Genomic DNA, 17840 nt, shown 5'->3' on the forward strand with positions numbered 1-17840 from the left:
GAAATCTTCACCTCAAAAGGAGTATAACAGCTACAGATCCCCTTCTAAAAGACAATACTGGGGAGTAGAAAATGGGGAATTGGTGAGAAAAGACCCTAAGGGGCAGGAATATGGATCTATTCCACAGTCCAAAGGGAAAAGAAAAAACAGGAAGGAAGCCATGAGGATGTAAACAGAATCAAGGAAAAAGTGGAATCTATCCCAAGAAAGTTGACTGAGAAACACCAGATACAAAGTTTGGTCAGTAATGAAAAAGAGGAAAGTAGCCATTCAATCTTTGGCAGTATGGAGAAAATACTAATTGAGGAAGTCCAGGAAGAAGTTCAGTTATCCAGCAAAAGCAAATTGTTGGAGCTCTTACAGGAAATGGAGAGTTGCAAATAGCTTGACCTCCAAGGACCTAATAAAGGTGACGAGGTAATGGTGGACTCACAATTGCAAGAACCAAACCAAAACCCTGTTCCAACTAGTCAAGAAGGAAGCTATTATAAGATTATCCCATGTGAGATACAAGGTCAACCAGCAAGTCAAAGTAGCAAAAACTCTCAACTAGAACATCATCAAAGGCAGGAAAGGAAAACAATAAGAGCAGCAAGGATACCAACAGGTAGGGAAAGAAAGGTTCTGCAACAGATTGATAGCAACTGTTTGAGCCAGACAGGAGTGACTAAGAGGAAACTGGAACTGGTGGATGAAAACATCACAGAAGCTGAGAACACTGAACATTTGCAGTAAGGGTGGAGGTCAAGACATAGAATTAGGACAAACTGAGGAAGGGGTGGGTGCCAGCCTGCACTGGCCCCCCAGTGATAAATGAAGATAATGGTGTGGAATTGTCAAGATGTCGGGAGCCTCTTAACAGTTCCCCATCTAAAGGAGTATAAGAAACTCCTCTCCCCAGATTTGATTTTCTTATGTGAAACCAAAAACAGAAAACAATATATGGAAAAAATTCAAAGGATCCTAAACTATTAACACAGTTACATAGTGGAAGCAATGGAGAGAGCAGGTGGAATGGTCCTATACTGGAATTCAAAAATCAAAGTAGTGCAAGTGCAACACACAGCTTTTACTATAGAGGCTCACATAGAGGATCAAGTCAATAACTGTGACTAGTGGATGGTTGGAATCTATGCAAGCTATGATGATTCAATAAGAAGACAACAGTGGTCAGCCATACAATGAAGGAAACACCTATGATGATCTTGATCCTTGTATTTTGATATTTACAAAATAATTGGATAATACTAATATCCTTTCAATAAGAAAACTTTTCAGCTCTGAAGCAATTTGATTCAAAGAATAATTGAAAGAAGATAAAGGAAGATGAAAGCTATCGGACACTCACAAAGACAATACCAGACATTCGATAGACAGTGCAGATTATATCGGACAGAGAACATCTTCACCGGACGTTCGATAGAATTGAGATGATCTTTCAAACTCTCTATCTACTATTGGACGCAAGCATCGGAAGTATCGGGCGTCCGATAGAATTGAGTTTATCCTTCAAACTCTCTGTCTACTATCGGACACAAGCAACGGTAGTACCGGACGTCCGATACTCCCAACGGCTAGTTGACTCTTCAACTACCTTCTATCCATCGGAAGCATTAATGAAGCACTTTCTTGGTCTCATATAAATAGAGTATGGTCAGAAACTTCAAACAACTTTTGCACACTGAAGATACAAAAGATATAGAGTAGTTTTAGTGAGAAAACACTCTCCAAAGAAGATTTGTAATCTTGGTGGTGTGAAGCTCATTGTAAACTTTTCATTTGTGAGTGAATACTTCAATAGTGTAGCTCTGTGAGGGTTGTCCTGAGGGATAGTAAAACTTCTTAACTTGACCCAGTGGAACTTGGGACAAGGAGGAAGTGACTCTTCCTTTGTACACAAGATTGGTTATATTTCATTAACTTGAAGAAGCTTGTTTGAATTGATCTTCAAGTTCAAGAGAAGCTTGATAGTCAATTGGTTTGCAATTCCTTTCTTCTCATTTACTTATTGTTATGTTGTGATCCTTAAATTGCTTATCTCTTCTACTTCTCTCAAGTGATATTGTTCCTTTATTGATTGATTCATTGGGTAATTACTTAGAAAAGAGGGTAAATTTCATATTGAGCAAAAAGTGCTTATAACTTGATTAGCTTTTTAATCAACCTAATTCACCCCTCCTCTTAGGTTGTCTTCAGACCTAACAACCTATGGGGCAGAAAAGCTGGGGATTTCAATGATATATGCTCCAATGAGAAGAAATTACGAGGAAGAATCAAAGAAGAGTGGACCTTCAATGACTTTAGAAACTTCATCAATGAAAATCAACCGATAGACATTGGGTGTGAAGGACAACCTTGGACCTGGAGCAATAATTGGGAGGGGGATGGTGAAATCAAACAAAGATTAGATAGAACACTCAATAGTGCACAATGGAACCAGAATTTTGAAAATGCTAAATGTACTCACGTTAAGACACATGCTTCTGATCACAGTGCTCTACTAGTCGATAATACCCCATTGGAAAGAAATAGAAGGAAGAGATTTTTCTTTGACAAGAGATGGCTTCAAAGGGATGGAATTTCAAATGTAATAAAGGAAGCTTGGAACAAGAGTGCTGAGGGTTCAAGAATGTTTCAGGTTAAGACAAAGGTGAGAAACTATAGAATAGCCCTCCTGAAATGGAGCAACAGAATCAATAAGAATTCCAGAAAAAGGATCAAGAACATCAAGGAGCAGTTGGACCAGATTAAAGGAGCATCACTAGAGAACAAAAGAAAGGAAAAGGCAATACTTAAAGTGCAACTGAGGGAAGTTTACAGGGATGAGGAAATGTTTTGGAGCCAAAAAGCTAGACTCAAATGGCTACAAGAAGGAAACAAGAATACTCATTTCTTTCATGCACAGGTGAATGGTAGGAGGAAGAATAATAGAATGCAAAAACTACCAAAGGAAGACGGGAGCTGGACAGAAACTAAGGCAGAACTAGGAGCTGAAATTGGTAACTACTACAGGCAACTTTTCACCAAATAAACTAATAGCAATCACGAGAGTTTAGATGGGATCCCAAAGTCTATTTCTGAAGACAAGAACTAGGATCTAATCAAGCCTGTAACAAAAAAGAATTAAACTAAAAGTTCAAAGGTCAAACGGATAATTTGGCCCCATATTTACAGCCTTCCTTCTCACCCAATCCCTTGATTTTAGCTAGATTTTTCTCCATCCTAATACAATCTAACAATGGTCATCGCTTGTCTTTTCATCATTCTCTGCATCATTGACTGTGCGTTTATCAAGAGCTTTTAGATTTGCTTCTAATCATGTTGTCCTATTTTTTTATTTTTAATTCACAGTCTAGTTGTGTTTGAATTTGCAGTTACAATTTTTTGCAGGCCCTAACAATGTTTTCGAGATAAAGTCTTATTCTCTTGTGCATTGAGAAATGGCCTTATATGATTTTTTCCTTTTTTGTTTAACTTTTTCAAGTAGAGTTTTTCTTAAGGGTGCTCAATTGACACTCATCAACCCACCTACATTTCACCTAATTTACCATGTATAGATGCACTCTAACAATTACCACCTTTCCTTGTATTTATACACTTTCTCTAATTAATCTTAATTTTTTTGAAAATCTAACACCTGAAATATATTTTAACGAGTGCCCATTTAGCACTCGTTAAATAGAACCTTTCAAGTAAGAGGCTACTCTATATTTGTGGAAGTTAATCATCCATTGAAAGGAAGATATTTGATAAGATATACAATAAAATGTAAATAGACTTTTGAAAGTGTTCCATTGGCTAAAATCTCTAATGTACTTCTATTTTCTCATTTGTGCCGGCTTTTTTTATAGGTTCAATGGTTTATGTTTTTAGTGACTCTATGTTTCTGTGGGTGAAGTACTCATAGAAGATGTAGACAAGTATTCTTCATCCTCTTTGCTTGCTATTGGTCAGAGTCACACACAAAAACTCTCCAGCAGCTGTAGTTGACAAGCACATACAATTCTATGTTGTATCTTCACTATAATCGTTCCAGAAAATTATCATGTACATAGCATGTAATAGTTCTTAATGGAGTTGACAGCTGTAGATGGAATTTTGTGTTGACATTTTCAATTATTGCATGAAAAATTCATATTTTTTGACTTTTATCACTACTAATAAAAGTTAATTTCCCTGATATAAATCCTATTGATTTATTGAGCAAACAATAAAATCATATCATAATATTTATGTACTAGAAGAGAATTAAGAAGCTATCATCTCAAAGCTTTTGGCTGATTTCCATTATTGCTAATCCCACTCTTTTTCTATCGATACTATACGCAACAAAATGATGAAGTTGTCGTTCAAAAAAATTAAACTACTATTGGGAAATTTGTTGCTTGAAATTCTAAGTAGAATAATGAACGTAGAGACAATGTCATATGCATTTTGTTTTGGTGAATATTTTGAACACTTCTGATCTTTAGTCAACCTATCAAATTGTGCACTTGTCTTCCTTCATTTTTTCTTTGCCATAGAAGTGCTCAGGATCTAGGGTTTGGTTATGACTGAAAAGATGAATACTGTGGAATCGAAAAAAAGTAATATGGCCTTACTGGTAATTAGGATTTCATGAAATGATTGAGTTCGAATGAAGTATATCATTAATTTTGTATTTTCTTTTTCTTTCTAAAGATAGTTTGGTAATTCAAGAAGATTTTTGTCATATACCTAAAATGCTTGGTAACTTAGGATATAGCATGGATTGCCAATGACAGAATGGCAAATGCCATTAGTCCTTAGCATCTTTTGTCTTTTTTAATTTATATATATACATATATATATATATATATACATATATATATATATATAAATATAACATACGTAGAAGCTCCAAAACAATAAATCATTGCAGTCCAATAGATTTGTGCATATTTTCTAACAATCATCTGATAAAAATGCTTAAAACTCAAAGAGAAATTTAGTTGTCATAGGAGATGTGAGAAATTCCAAAACTAGTAAATAATATGAAATCTCAATCTATCTATTGAGCAAATAGATATTAATGAATATGAAAAACATTAAATCTCGAAAACATCTTCCCTGCATCCAGGTGAATCACTATAACTCAAAAGATTTGTGCATGTTTTTAAAAATGACATTTGCTAAAAAATGATTGAAGCCCAAGGAGAAATTCAGCTAACATGGTAGATGTTAAAATTTTCAAATCTAGCAAACCATATGAAATCTCAAATCTCATAGAAAAAGAGAAAAAAAGGAAAAAATTTCTTACAAGGGAAATCCTAGGATAGAATAAAATTTTCACTAGAAAAAATTAGGAGAGAAGAAATACTTACCAAGAAATGCTAGCAAAGAAAATTCCTCGCTAGAGGGAATTTATTTTAAAAAAGCAAATAAAAGGTATAAAAAACGGTTCCCTCCTATGGAGAAAGATTAGATCTGAAGGCCATTTTCGTTAGAGGAGCCTTAAAGAGAAGAAAGAGAGAATGAATTTTAGAGAGAAATACACTAACACACAATTACTGAAATATTGGATTCCACAGATTAAATATTAGAAGATGTGCATTACAAACATATATCTTAATGACTTTCATGACATATGTTGTATCCAAAAACACATTTGTGAATTTTTACGCATATCAAGTGAAAATTATGCATGAAGTACGATTAATAAAATTATGCATATCAAGTGAATTTTTTTTTTTTAAAAACATGAATAAATGGGAAGACTAGGACGGACTTGGAAGTCTTTCCTTGACAGCTTCATTATGTCATAGACTTGTAGCATGAGCAACCCCTTGAAGACGTCCGAGGCTACTGTGACAACTTCTACAGTAAACACCATACGCAAATCATGCTCGAAATCATAGACCAACAAACAGTTCTTCATTTCTTGTGTTAGCAAAAAGAATCAATTTTCATCAGAGGATACAGTAGCAATCATGTATTAGCCAATAGTTCAATTTCAGTTGTATCAATTGGTTAGGTTTCTTGTTATAGCAGTTAGTTAGTGTTAGGCTCTGCGAGAGCCAAACTAGGGGAGAATTTAACCATGAGCTAGAATGGGAACCACAACCATGGACTTGACACCACATCCAACCCAAAATCTTAAGGCATTGGGCCTATGGATCATTCCCACTTATATGTTTCTCATTTTACTCATCTCTTTCCGATGTGGGATATTGATTCACACTTGATATCCCAACAATCTCCCCCTCAATTGTGAATCTCTTCCACATCGGATCTTTCTCCCTAGCCCATCCACTCCATCAAACCCACTTCAATTTGGAGTGTACGATTCTTGCTCAAGAGCCCACATGCCCTTGCCTTACTGCAGGTCTGCATGATTCTTTTTTTTTCCCTGCTCTTATAACCATCGGCTCTGATACCACTTGTTGGGCTCTGCGAGAGCCAAACTAGGGGAGAATTTAACCATGAGCTAGAATGGGAACCACAACCATGGGTTTGACACCACATCCAACCCAAAACCTTAAGGCATTGGGCCTATGGATCATTCCCACTTATATGTTCCTCATTTTACTCATCTCTTTCCGATGTGGGATATTGATTCACACTTGATATCCCAACAGTTAGATCCTACTAATGGAAGAGAGTATACTAGCCTATAAATAGCCATTGTATGAGGAAGTTGTAATCAGCAACGGAGTGAATGAAAGCCCCAATCCTTTTGCATTGAATATTCTTCCATCTCTGTTTCTTTCTTTCATCTTCTTCTTCCTTTCTTCATTCCCTATTATTCTTGCTTTTTGCTTCTTGCTTCTTGCTTCTTGCTTCTATCTCTTCCTTTCATTCTTTCAACAGTCTATCTAATTATTCTCAATAATGCCCATAGAGATAACTAAAATCCAATTGAAATCTTGAAAACTGTGTTCAATTGCATGTCAACCATCCTAAGTATTTAGAGTGCTTCACATGCCCTCAGCTAATGCATGTGCAGGCTACATTTATGCACAAGGTTAGCAGTCTTTATGAGACTAGAATGTCCAAGAACACTAGTTTATTCACGATTGCATCAACTAATTAAGATGTGGTGAACCAACTTAGGGTTATTTCATACTGATAGGAAAAGGAAAAAAAATAAAGTTTTAGTCCCTAGTGTTTCGCACTTGTGTGAATTTAGTCCTCTCCAATGTTTGGCACCAGTGTAATTTTGGTTCCTAACTTTCAGCAAAAATAAATATGGTTCCCAATATTTCCAATTGAAGCAAATTTAGTGTAATTGACGGATTTTCCCTAATTACTAACGAAATAATGTTATTTGCAGTCACATGTTCACTAGATTGAATTAAAAAAAGAGAATAAAAAAGCACCTGACTTTAGACAATAAGAATATTAACTTATGTGATGACACATGACTAATTAATTAACCACAAAAATGGAAATAAAATAAAGAAATTTGTGGTTAATCTTAAGGTTATTTTGTTCATCTACTATAATTGCAATTCTTCGTTCATTTGTTTGGTAGTGGTGGTAGTAGAGTACATGCTGGGAAACTAATGGGACAAAAAAACCAAGTTTTCTACTGGCGATTTTTCTATTATCTAGAGAGGTGATAGAGGGAAAAGTCAATCATCTGATCTCTTCTTGATTCCACAATTTTCAACACAGAAAAGTTGATAAAATTCCGTTCCCTCGACCACGATGACTGGAGTTTCGTGCTCATATGAATTGATGTTGCAATTGTAGCACAAATGATGAAAAAAAAGTAAAGAGTCCACACACAGAAGATGGCGTAGTGTTAAAAAAGGAAATAGCGCTGAAATGCAATTAGTAACGGTCAGGAACCCATACCACACGGTATCAGAATAAGTCAAGTGAACTTGCCAAGTCAATTTGAGGATGAGTGACTTTCTAATGTTGGGGTGGCTTTGCTCAGGGAAGGATCTATATATTGAAATATGGCCTCCTCCAAGAACACCAAAAAAAACTCATCATCCCAAAATTAAATAGTCATCACAGTCCAAAGTTTCCCCAGTGATGAAGCTTGTTCAAATGATACTTTTCGTGTTGACGGTGTCCTTGAAGCCAGCTATCACACCAGCAGCAACATACCCTCCTGTAGCCAAGGATGGCTGCATTGATACCTCTGGAAAAGTAAAGATCCCATACCCATTTGGCATGACACAAGATTGTTATCTTTGAGTCGAGATTTTCAGTCAATCCTAACTCCTCTTTAATCCTCCCATTCTAAGCATATATATTTTTTATTTTTTTTTAAATTTTTTTATAGTAGAAGAGGAATGAAATTTAAAAAGCGGGGGAAGAGAGGAGAGATTTCAACCCAAGCCCTCTAAATCTTGGAATCTCAATCCTAGGCCTCCGTTTGATAACTAGATTCAACATTTAAATTAAATAAGTTCAAATTTTAATATATTCAAACGCATTTGATAACAAAAATTAGAACTTTTGAATTAATTGAGTGGCACCAACTATTCTAGACAAAATTTACTCTAAAAAATAATTAATAAACTAACCACATATCAGTTAATATGATATACACTCAAATGCATCAAATATGGTATTTAACAATTTAATAATTTAATGAATTTCGCCTTCAGATTTCAAATTTCAATTTTATCAAATACACTCTAAGCAGACTAAAACCTCATCGGCCGAAGCACACATCGTAATTACTTTCATGACATACATTACATCCAAAAACACATTTATGATTTTTTTTCTCATATCAAGTGGAAAAAATTTATCGGTTCCCTTATTGTTTTTCACGTAAATAAATGGAAACAGTAGGGTGGACTTGAAAGTCTTCCCTTACAGAGTCTTTATGTCGTTAGCATAAGCAACCCCGTAAAGACGTGGACCCCATGGTCGTCAGAGACTAGTGTGAACAAATGCTCCTTTATATCTTGACTGCATTCATTTGAAGTTAACCGTCCTATTTGGGGTCTACAGAAGAAGTTTCAATGGTAAAATGCGTAGGCCTTTTGTGCGTTTACTGGCTAAGTCTTCCCTTTACTTGGAATGCCTATAAAACGTCCCTATTTGGGGTCTACAGAAGAAGCTTCAATCTTAAAATGCGTAGGCCTTCTTTGGGTTTACTAACCAAGTCTTCCCTATCGTAAGTATAAAGTCCTTAGAAGTGCACAATTAACAATTGCAACTCTCTTCCGTATAAGGAAACTTGCAACTCTCTTTGAAAAACAATTCCAATGGGCTTCAATCGGTTCATTTTACCGATGCTCTTGCATTTGGTAATTGCCTTAATGCTTTCTTCCGCTTCAACTTTGACACCCCCAACATTTCCTATAGCGATGCCCGGCTGCAAAGATCATTGTGGAAATGTAAGCATTCCATTTCCATTCGGTATTACGGAAGATTGTTACCTTAACAAATATTTTTTTATCAACTGCACCAACTCTTCAACCTCTGTCCCTCAAACAGTTCTGCAGAACGCAGTCGATGTCACAGAAATATCTCTGGAAGGTCAGGTACACCTTATGCAGGATATAGCATCTGATTGCTATGATAAAAACGGAAGTTTATTGGACAACATTTCACCATGGACGAGATTATCTAAACGCTTTACCTTCAGTAGTACAGCTAATAAATTCATTGTCGTTGGCTGTGATGCCTTGGCCTTAGTTAAAGGCTTTGGTCAAAACCGGAGCTACGCAACTGGATGTATCCCTTCCTGTGATTATAAGGAAGATGTAATTGATGGCTCTTGTTCTGGCATCGGTTGCTGCCAGACTGATATCCCACCAGGGGCATGGAATATTAATGTGAGCTTGACCAGTCTTAATAACCACACCAAGGTGTGGGATTTCAATCCTTGCAGCTACGCTTTTGTGGTCGAAGAGAAGGCTTTCAATTTTTCTGCAAGTAACCTCACCAACTTAAGCAATGATTTAAGTCTTCCCGTCGTGGTGGATTGGACCATTGAGGAGGGGTCATGTGAAGTTGCCCAAAGAAACACGACCTCTTATGCATGCTCTGGTAAAAACAGTCACTGTTACGAACCTTTTAAGGGGTTGGGATACCGTTGTTCTTGCGATCAAGGATACGAAGGCAACCCATATCTCCCTGATGGTTGCCAAGGTATGTGCGAAAATTTTGTTAAACTCGTCTAATTAACCAGTATGTATATGTGTGTTTCAATTCACATTTCAAATTATGCTTCTGCTTTCTATTTTTTATTGAATTCGACAGATATTAATGAATGCCAAGATCCAACTCTACACAATTGTACGAAGAATAGTGTTTGTCACAACACATTGGGCAACTACACATGTCCTTGTCTCAAAGGGTATCATGGTGATGGGAGAGGTGGAGATGGCTGCAGTCCTGACCAAATAAATTGGTCTATGATTGTTTCAGGTTAGTCTACACTTTGAAATGATTGGAGAAGCAAAGGAGAATTTATCACTATGGATTGAACCATCTCTTAAGTGGTGTGATAAATATGTGCTGTATCATGAGAGTATTAAAACAAAATGAAGATTTCTTGAAACCCGTTCCATTTGGTTTAAGATGGCAACTAATCATAGTATAAGAGAGAAAGAAACCTAATTCTTTTCTTTACCAGGTAGTGAAAGAACATGAAACTTGATAATCACTTGCAAAATTAGAGTCTTTAGCTGCAAAGCATCCGATAGATCTCATCATTTGCTAATTTTTCAGTCAAATTTGTCAACAGGTGTTGGCATAGGCACAGCAATTCTACTTTTCTGCTGCTTTTATTTGTGTTTGGAATTGAGGAAAAGAAGGGAAAACAGATTGAAGGAGGAGTTTTTCCGGAAAAATGGTGGATTAATGCTACAGCAACGACTGGCTCAAGAAGGAAGAAACACAAATGTTGCTAGAATTTTCACTCTTGAAGAACTACGAAAGGCAACCAATAATTTCGAGGAAACTCGAATTATTGGTCGTGGAGGATACGGCACAGTTTTCAAAGGAATCTTAGTAGACCATAATTCTTGTACTGTTGCCATTAAGAGGTCCAGAGAAGTTAACGAAAATCAAGTTGATCAATTTATTAATGAGGTGATTATGCTTTCCCAAGTTAATAGTAGAAATGTCGTTAAACTTCTAGGATGTTGCTTAGAGACGGAAGTGCCATTACTTGTTTATGAGTTCATCGACAATGGTACTCTCTCCGAGCATTTAAGCAGCACAACAAAATCACAGCATCTTTCTTGGAATATCCGATTAAGAATAGCATCAGAAATTGCTGGAGTTCTCTCATATTTGCACTCAGTAGCTTCACCACCGATTATCCATAGAGATATCAAATCGGCAAACATACTTCTAGATCAAAACTACACTGCAAAAGTCACAGACTTTGGAATATCAAAATTGGCTCCTTTAGATGAAAATCAAGTATCTACAATGGTGCAAGGAACATTTGGCTACTTGGACCCCGAGTACATGCTAACAGGATTGTTGACAGAGAAAAGTGATGTTTACAGCTTTGGGGTAGTTCTTATAGAGCTACTGACAAGTGAGAAGGCATTATCATTGGATAGAGTGGAGGAAGAGAAGTTTCTTGCGAATTACTTCATTTCTTCACTGAAAAGTGGTCACTTGGTCCAGGTTCTTGATCGCAACATTATGTTCGATGTAAGTATTGAGCTTTTGAAAGAAGTTGCAATGATTGCGAAATCTTGCTTGAGTATAAAAGGTGATGATAGACCATCTATGAAGAATATAGCAAGAGAACTTGAGGTATTGGAAATAAGAGCAAAGCAATCTCCAATTCAAGTTTCTAAGATTGATTTCACCGACACTGAGGCCTCCTTGCTTGGTATGCAATCAACAAAAGCATATATCGACAGTGGTGATTCTAGCTGCATACATACTGAGAGTCATAGCATAATGGAGCATATGATGGTACCAATTGCTGGTGGGAGATGAATGATAGGGTGTTCTGGAGCTGCAAGTTTCGACTTTCGAGTTCTGGTGCACTTCTTCATTTATTATTACGAGTTCCTCCTAGAAATGTCAAATGGAGTTGAATTTTCAGCAGTTTTCTTGCAATTAATTTTGATTGTGTGCGAGTAGATTATTTGATCCAAGGCCTCTCAAGTTGAATTGTAGTTCAGTTCTGCTGGGTAATGTAACTCTTACAATATTTAGTGTAAAATGGTATAAATTTGGTCTAAGCATAAATTTTGTCACTCATACGGCTGAGTTGGTGTAAAAATCACGATTAAATCAAAACCATATGAGTTTACACTGGAAGTTATAAGAATTAATCAACTGAACCTAACTACAGAGACCTCAACTTGAGGGCACCACTTCAGCAGATAATGATAATTATTTTTACATGACTGATTAAACAAATAAAAAGTGGTACTATTGAGATAAGGAGAATAAAAAGCACCAGCAACCTGTTGGATGCTGCACCTTCTCACTATTAGCCTAAACCTCCATTCCCGCTGTACTGATATGACAGCTTTCTCCTTGAAGTTTATTTATTGAAAGCTCTTAAAAATATCCAGAAAGCTCTTAACTAAATTAAAACTGATTTATATTGAATGAGTAGTGGAAATTGAGAACAAAAAAAAAAAACCCAATTGCAAGAGGTAGTGCCCAACCCAGTGAAGGACGTCTGGAGGGAAAAGATGAGGAAATTGCGAACTTTTGAAGTAGAAGAAAAATAAGGGGTTAGGTGCTGGGGCTAGTTACGGGAGGCAAAGGACGGGCAGGGGACAAAAAATAGAACTACTGGTACGAGGAAGATGGGCAGCGGATGTAGGGAAGGTGGCGATTTGTGGCAATGAATTGAGACGTTTCATAATATCATATTCTCAGGAGCACCGTAGCAAAACTTGTGCTACGGTTTTAAGATGTAGGCGGGATGTAGGCGGCGATTTATGGTTTTAAAATGTAAGAAAAAATCTAGTAAAGTTAACTCACAGGTAGGAAGAAGAATTTAGGAAAGGGATAATATGATCTCATCAAAATAAAAATGAGATAATGGAAGTGCAAATAACATTACTCAAAAAAAATTGCAGTTGTGTCAACAACTCCATCAAACATTTTTTTTGTAAATCTCAGAATCGTAAATTTGTTTTATGGCGTCACTAACATGAAAAGTCATTATAATTTAGACATATGTAGGGAGTAGAAAATTTCTATAATTTCTTAATATAGGGTATCATTTTTTCACTTTGCATCTTTCAATAAAGATACGCTTTATAGTTTAAATCATTTACACACAGCTACTATCCAAGGATCAAATATACTTTTAGATTAACTAATCGTTTTAGAGACAAATAGACAAATTAAGAGAAAAATGATATTAGAAGGTAATGTGCAAAAATGGCCATATCTTAAAGGGATTTATTGTAATTAACCCTTAGGAGTATCAATATCTTTTTGATATTTCCATTATGCAATATAGGAATTGACTAACAATTTAGGAGGTAAAGTGAAAAAAAAAATAACATTAAGGGATAAAGTGCAAAACTAGTTAGGCCTTAAGAGGAATATTTTTTAACCAACCCTATTTTTCAAGAGAATCATTAGTGATACCCTACTTAACCCTAGTTTGTTTTTATAATTGTATAGCTACATATTCTGTTTCGTAAATTTTGTGATAGGCTCCTATTGGCTGGAAGTTAACGTTGCAACCAAGTTGTAACCATTCTTTTCTTATCTTGATCAATTAATGATACATGGACTTACAAAAATGAGAAAATAGAAACCTTTCGTACATTTTGTGATAGGCTCCAACTGGCTGGAAGTTAACGCTGCAACCAAGTTATAACCATTCTTTTCTTATCTTGATCAATGACACATGGACTTACAAAAATGAAAAAATAGAAACCTTTGTATAATAGTTAGGTAACTAATCACGTGCGTGGAAATCCCTTGAGGTTTTTGTTTGTGTCATGGGACGAATTTGGCACAATAATACCAAGAGGAACTAGCTTCACATCCAGGATAAGAATAGGGAATTGTTCTTCTATATGGCTCTTGAATTAGGAGTTCACATGCCAGGCTAATGTAAGTTCTTGGAAAATAAAAAAAAACCAAAAGTTAAAGAAAAAAAAGTACTACTGCAGTGCATAAGATAGAAGTACTTGGAAACTTGAGAATCAACAACATATCAAAGGGTTTCACGTTTTTGCCTTGCATTTGTTTCTTTTTTCCTTTTAATGTTATTTTATTTTGTCAAATGAGTACAAAGCATCTAGGGTTTACTTATGAAGGGAAATCAGACAAAAATTATGGAATGGGCAAAAAAAATATATAAAAAAAACAGGCCTTTCCTGTAATTAGGATTTTGTCAAATAATGTTGCTATTATCAAGTGTATACTTGATTAGTAAAAGGTTGCCTTTTTACTTAAAAATAAAGTAGATAGTCTTATAATTCATCAAGCTTTCCGTTATACATCTAAAAAAGCCATCATCGTACAAACAGGATGTAGCATTCGACTGTCAAGACTGAGGGATAGACCTGGAAGTCTTCCCTTGGCAGTCTAATATTCTCTTGGAGCAAGGGCAACCCCTCGAAGACGTTGACGTCAAGGTCAGAAGCTACAGCGATAGCATCATGCATGGAACTCAACCACTTTGATTAATCAGGAAAATGCCCCAGATTTTGTTAGAGATTCTTGGGATGAAGAAGTTGATGACAAAAAGGGGGGAAAAAAAGGAAGTTATTTGAGAGATGTGTGTCTGACTAAGCACTTAATGTATTCCACTATTTTTTCTTCTATTTTATGGTCCTTAAAGATGAACAAGAGCTCGTTTGCTCTTGCTCTAGATGGGTAGAGAGTGAAATGTTTAGCACCTCATGTATCATCCAAGATGCCTTCAGTTTCATAGAGGTCTTCTTAGTTGTGTGGTTGTTGTCGGGAAAGAGTACACTGTACACTACTGCTGCCTATGCAAATAGTTTTTCCTGGCACTGTTGTCTTTTTGACTGCTTTCTAGATCTAAGAATTTGGGTTTATTACAAATTTTGATATTTAGATGGTCAATTGACATTAGGATTTTTTGGCTTTTCTAGATTTGTTTTGCATCTGGGTTATTGTTAGTTTCAGGTTTTCTCTATTGAAAATTAGCATTAAAACCACAGGGAAGAAATAGAGGAAAAGAGAACCTCAGAAATTGGATAATCAGATATTTCCAAGCTGACGAAATTACTACGATGAGTCAAGATTTATTCCTTTATTTCCTCTTGTGAAAAGGCAAACTCTGTCCTTTGGAGAATTCCCGATAATGGTGGCAATAGGATTGGAGATATCAGTGGTGGCAGATGACGGAAGAAGAAGAATAGGAAAACTAAAAAATAAAAAAAAAGGAAGGGAGAAAATGGGGTAAATTTTCATTTATATCCCTACTTTTCTGGTTTATAACAATTCCACATACATACTAATGAAGCGTGTCTCCACGTCCTTAAGACACCATCAATTTTTTGGATTATGTCATGGATTTTATTTAAGTAGGACAAAATTTTTAGTTTAGGGATTTAAATCTTCTATTTTGAAGTTCAGGAATTGAAGTGGAATTTTGTGTGTAATTTGAGGAGACAAAGTGAATTTATCCCGGGAACTTTAAAGGTAGGAAAAGACCAACTTTTCCATTGGCAATTTCTCATAGGACCAATTACACTTTGCAGCCGCTAACTTGTAGTTGATTTTCCCTTTGCATCATAAATTTTAATTTTAGATATATGGCGCTTCTAACTCTTGTATTTGTTAAATTTGAGCCCTGCCGTTAACATTATACGCAAAAGTAACGAAAAAGCATAGCCAATATGGGGACAAGAGGAGCAGCCACCATTCCCTCCCCTAAAATTTTAGAATTTTCTTTTGGCCCCAAAGAAATTTTGGAAAATTTCATTGAAAATCTTTTTCTTGTGCCCCCCACCCCTCCCTTAAATTTGAATAAAATTTCATTGCCCTCTCCCTTTAACTTTTGCTTCTTGACTCTTTAATTTTTTTTTTACTTGGCTATTACGTTAATTACTGTATGAAGTTCAACTTGTTATTAATTAATATTACATGCTGACTTGTTAAAACCATGTCTATTGTGCCAAGAAAAAATTGTTCAAAACTAAAGAGCGTACAACTTTAATTAATTATTTCATGTTTTAATTAGCCAAATTTTAAATTTAAGTACCTCTTCTTGCTTGCATTTGATCTTTTGCATGTGACTTTGAAACTAATAATCAAGTTTGTACATTTTGAAAAGTTCTCTTCTTAAACATATAAAATGAGTGTATACATATAATTAGCAATATTAAATGAGTATTTCGCACTTATATTTCGAGGTATGATTGCTTTTCAAAGTTTGAGATTAGAGAGAATAATCAAACTATTAAGTTTTGCACCTGAGATTGTAAGAATGGGAAGACATACGAATGAACAGTCGTTTTAATAAATAACTAATGCATATGTTGATTTAGTAATGAATATGCGATTTCTTATTGTGTTTCATACACTTAAGTTTATTTTTGCTTCGTTAAAATAATGTAGCGATAAAAGGATTAGAAAATTTGACAGCAAAATCAGGATTCGACTAAATGCATACTTAGTTCGATTATTAGAGATTTTATTATTTCTCAGATGTTAAGACACCATTTCACAGCAAAGTAACTACCCTTGCGTATAAAATGTTGCCACAATATAATTATGAAAATTCGTGGATCCGACCCCAGAACCATTCGAATGCTGAATGAGATCCATTTACGAATCCCCAGCAACAAAGAATCTGGCACCGAATTTCTTGAGCATTCTGACTTGAATTCGAATATGGATCTGATCCAGGATCCTTATGAGGCCTAGGCCGGATCTTCAATATAGAAGCCCATTGATTTTCTTAACATATCTCACATTTCCAACTGAATATCAGGAAGATAGCATTCTAAGCATATATCTTTTTTTTTAAAAAAAAAAATATTTTTTTTTGTACTGGGGGAGGGAGGAGATATTTGAACCCAAGCCCTCTAAATCTTGGGTCTTCAATCCTATGCTTACGTTTGATAACCCAATTTAGCAGTTAAACTAAATGAGTTCAGGTCTTTAATATGTTTAAATGCGTTTGAAAAAAAAATAGAACATCTGAATTAATTAAGTAATATTAAAATTTTTAGACAAAATTTGAAAATAAGTGATAAACTATCTACATATTACTTAATATGATATGCATTCAAATATATCAAATATAGTATTTAACAATTCAATAATTTAACGAATTCAGTCTTCAAATTATAAATCTGATATTTCAGTTTTATCAAATGCACTCTTAGCCACTAGACTAAAACTTCATCGGCCGAAGCGTATGTCTTAATTACTTGCATGACATACATTGCATCCAAAAACACATTTATGAATTTTTTCTCATATCAAGTGGAAAAAATTTATGGGTTCCCTTATTGTTTTTCACGTAAATAAATGGAAACAGCAGGGTGGACTTGAAAGTCTTCCCTTACAGAGTCTTTATGTCCTTAGCATAAGCAACCCCGCAAAGCCGTGGACCTCATGGTCGTCACAGACTAGTGTGACAGCTTCCCAGAAGATTATTGCCCAACAAATACACAAATCAAGCTCAAAATTATTGCCCAACAAATACTCCTTTATACCTTGACTGCAGTGGCCTTCTGTGCGTTTACTAACTAAGTCTTCCCTATCGTAAGTTTAAAGTCCTTAGAAGTGCACAATTAACAATTGCAACTCTCTGCTGGAAAGGAAACTTGCTTCTTTGAAAAACAATTCCAATGGGGTTCAATCGGTTCATTTTACCGATGCTCTTGCATTTGGTAATTGCCTTCATGCTCTCTTCCGCTTCAACTTTGACACCCCCAATGCAGAGGCCCCATTCTGGACCCAGACACGTGGCA

The 17840-nt window shown here is 35.6% G+C and overlaps 1 protein-coding gene across 1 annotated transcript; it reads left to right on the plus strand.

Moving 5' to 3' along the window:
* Window positions 1-9163: 9163 nt before the first annotated feature.
* On the plus strand, window positions 9164-12165 carry LOC140015689 (wall-associated receptor kinase 2-like). Its single transcript, XM_072068451.1, has 3 exons — window positions 9164-10083; window positions 10195-10362; window positions 10682-12165. The coding sequence occupies exons 1-3, from the start codon at window positions 9195-9197 to the stop codon at window positions 11896-11898; spliced, it is 2274 nt and encodes a 757-aa protein (XP_071924552.1). The 5' UTR covers window positions 9164-9194; the 3' UTR covers window positions 11899-12165.
* The last annotated feature ends 5675 nt before the right edge of the window (window positions 12166-17840 follow it).

This window comes from Coffea arabica, chromosome 10c (assembly GCF_036785885.1).
Source record: "Coffea arabica cultivar ET-39 chromosome 10c, Coffea Arabica ET-39 HiFi, whole genome shotgun sequence".
NCBI lineage: Eukaryota > Viridiplantae > Streptophyta > Magnoliopsida > Gentianales > Rubiaceae > Coffea > Coffea arabica.